Raw genomic sequence first — 3252 nt, forward strand, 5'->3', positions numbered from 1 at the left:
GCCACTTCTAGCTTTTTCTGCTTATGTAGTGCTGAGGAATCAAACCCAGGGCCTCATGCATGCAAGGCAAGCACTCTATCACTGAACCACCTTCCCAGCCCCTTTTTTGTTTTTGTTAGTTGTGGGGCTTGAGCTCAGGGATTGGGCACCGTCCCTGAGTGCTCTACCACTTTAAGGCACGGTTCCACTTCGGGTTTTCTGGTAATTCCCTGGAGATGAGAGTCTCATGGACTTTCCTGCCCGGATTGGCTTTTTGAACCATGATCTTCTGATCTCAGCCTCCTGAGTAGCTGAGATTACAGGCGTGAGCCACCAGCACCTGGCTCTTATTTTATTATTATTTTTAATGGATATAATAGTCCACATCTGTAATGCCAGCACCTAGGAGGCTGTCAGGAGGATTGAGAGTTCTAGACCAGCCAGGGCTCACGTTAAATTATGTGAAACGCCACATTGACTGAATTTGGCAAAAACTCCATGAGGTGTTAACACTACCGGGACAGACGTGGGGGACATAGACAGACACCTGAGGGGCAGCTCAGGAGTGTCCTTGGGATGCCCTTTTAGCCAGTTGAGTCCAAGGGGACAGTTGTGTAGGTCTGGCCTGGATCTACAAAAAGTCCTTGTGACCTTTGCTTTTCCCCCACAGGGCTCCCCGATCCAGGAATCTAATACCACTCCTGAGCTGCCTTCAGAGACCCAAGAGACCTCAGGCCCCACCCTGTGCAGGTTGACACCCCTTCCCCAACACCCTCGCCCTCCCCCCCCCCCGTCCCTCTGTCCCTACCGTGTCCTCTCTCCACAGCCCTCTGAGGAAGTCCCCGCTGACCCTGGAGGATTTCAACTTCCTGGCGGTGCTGGGCCGGGGCCACTTCGGGAAGGTGAGGGGGGTGGAGAGCGCGGACATGGCCACGCGCCGCTTCCCCAGCCGGCCACGGCCACCGAGTCACCGAACCCACCCCGCCCGCAGGTGCTGCTGTCCGAGTTCCGGGCCAGCGGAGAGCTGTTCGCCATCAAAGCCTTGAAGAAAGGGGACATCGTGGCCCGAGACGAGGTGGAGAGGTGAGGGGCCGGGGCTCCGTCCCCCGCCCATGGCGCCGGGAGGCGGCCCGGCCCGGGCAGGAGTGGGGTCGGTGGCCTGCGCAGGGGTCAGGGGCTCCGGGTTCGGATCCCACTTCGTCCGGGTGAGGCTTCAGGGGTAAGGACAGCTGGCCTGGGTGTGGGCGCGCACGCAGGCCGTGTGTCCCCGGACTTCCCAGCAGCCTTAGCCAGAATCAGATCCCAACTCGGAAAGGTTTCAGCATGTGAAGACTGTATTGGTCTGGGCCAAAAAAAGAGAGAAAAACAGAAACTCCCCAAAGCGAGGAACACCGACCCGTCCGGGGGCCCCCGAAATCGCCCCCCCTGACTCGTCCCCCCCCCGGCCCCCCGCCCCCCCCCCAGCCTGATGTGCGAGAAGCGGATCCTGGCGGCCGTGACCCGGGCCGGCCACCCCTTCCTCGTCAACCTCTTCGGCTGTTTCCAGACGCCCGAGCACGTGTGCTTCGTGATGGAGTACTCGGCCGGCGGCGACCTCATGCTGCACATCCACAGCGACGTGTTCTCCGAGCCCCGAGCCGTGTGAGCCCCCGACCCCCCGGGCTCGGCCCCCCCCTCCCCCAGCGGGGCCTCTATGACCCTCGCCGTCTCTCCTTGCAGCTTCTATTCCGCCTGTGTGGTGCTCGGCTTGCAATTTCTCCATGAGCACAAGATCGTCTACAGGTGTGTGTGTCTGTACGCGTGTGCGTGCGTGTGCAAGCGCGCATGTGCAGGCCCCGCCCTGGAGGAGGGCCTCTGTGGACTACATCTAGGGCATGTTCTCATTTGCATACGCTCCACCCCGCGTAGGCGTGCCCATGCTCTCCACCAATAGGGAGTCTGTATGCCCCGCCCATGGAGTGGGCCTTTTGTGGCCACGCCCACGCGGAGGGCGTGGCCCGGGCCGTGTCCAGCCCCCCTGCCCACGCTCCTCTCGGTCCTCCCCCTCAGGGACCTGAAGTTGGACAATTTGCTGCTGGACACCGAGGGCTACGTCAAGATCGCAGACTTCGGCCTCTGCAAGGAGGGTGAGGGGTGGAATCTGGAGGGACCCCACGACGGGGCGGGGCGCGGGGTTCCCCTCCACCACCGTTGGCTCACACTGCCCCCGCCGCCCCCAGGGATGGGCTACGGGGACCGGACCAGCACCTTCTGCGGGACCCCGGAGTTCCTGGCCCCCGAGGTGCTGACCGACACATCGTACACGCGCGCCGTGGACTGGTGGGGGCTGGGCGTGCTGCTCTACGAGATGCTGGTGGGCGAGGTGAGGCCCGGCCCCCGCGGCGGGGTGGACGCGCGGCGCGGCAGGGGCTGCGGTGGGACCGGGCGCGGGGAGCGGGGCGCGGAGGGGGCCTCACACCCCCCCCCGTCCCTGTCCCCAGTCCCCGTTCCCCGGGGACGACGAGGAGGAGGTGTTCGACAGCATCGTCAATGACGAGGTCCGCTACCCTCGCTTCCTGTCTGCAGAGGCGATCGGCATCATGCGGAGGGTGAGGGCCTCCCACAAGTGCTGGGGGGGGCGGGGGGGGCAGAGGGCACTCTGGGAACCGGAAGTAGATGACACGCTGTCCCACCCCCCATCCTCAGCTGCTGCGGAGAAACCCGGAGCGGAGGTTGGGGTCCAGCGAGCGAGACGCAGAGGACGTGAAGAAGCAGCCCTTCTTCAGGGTGAGTCCCCCAGCCTTGCCATCCCCCTCAAAACCTGCCATGTTCCCCAACACCCCATTTCCCCTCCCACGGCTGCTGTCCTGAGTGGACCTACCCCCTCGATCCTTCCTGAACCCCCAATTCCACCTGTACCCCCTCTTCCTGGTGTTGATCTCACAGACCACAGCCTAGGCCTCTCCCCAACCCCAAGACTGCACCTGTCCAAGGTCCCCCCCCATCCTGATGGCCTCCCCCCCTCGCAGACCCTGGGCTGGGACGCCCTGCTGGCCCGGCGCCTGCCCCCACCCTTTGTGCCCAAGCTTTCGGGGCGCACGGACGTCAGCAACTTCGACGAGGAGTTCACGGGGGAGGCCCCCACGCTGACCCCGCCCCGCGATGCGCGGCCCCTCACGGCCAACGAGCAGGCGGCCTTCCGGGACTTCGACTTCGTGGCGGGGGGCTGCTAGCCCCTTCTCCCGCCCCCGCCCCGCCCCGCCCGCCAGAGCTCTTAGTTTTTAAAAAATGGCT

General features: G+C 64.1%; 1 protein-coding gene across 3 annotated transcripts in view; it reads left to right on the forward strand.

The window, feature by feature from the left end:
* Positions 1–3252, forward strand: part of Pkn1 (protein kinase N1) — a 20197-nt gene extending 16945 nt beyond the window's left edge. For all 3 annotated transcript variants that reach the window (XM_013034245.1, XM_013034244.1, XM_013034243.1), the window contains exons 13-22: positions 650–729; positions 806–881; positions 971–1062; positions 1444–1620; positions 1699–1761; positions 2029–2105; positions 2199–2341; positions 2460–2567; positions 2665–2745; positions 2988–3252. In XM_013034245.1, coding sequence (XP_012889699.1) covers positions 650–729; positions 806–881; positions 971–1062; positions 1444–1620; positions 1699–1761; positions 2029–2105; positions 2199–2341; positions 2460–2567; positions 2665–2745; positions 2988–3191 — 1101 coding nt within the window. In that variant the 3' untranslated portion in view covers positions 3192–3252. The remainder of the gene's footprint in view (positions 1–649; positions 730–805; positions 882–970; positions 1063–1443; positions 1621–1698; positions 1762–2028; positions 2106–2198; positions 2342–2459; positions 2568–2664; positions 2746–2987) is intronic.

Source organism: Dipodomys ordii, unplaced genomic scaffold, assembly GCF_000151885.1.
Source record: "Dipodomys ordii isolate 6190 unplaced genomic scaffold, Dord_2.0 Scaffold184, whole genome shotgun sequence".
Lineage (NCBI taxonomy): Eukaryota > Metazoa > Chordata > Mammalia > Rodentia > Heteromyidae > Dipodomys > Dipodomys ordii.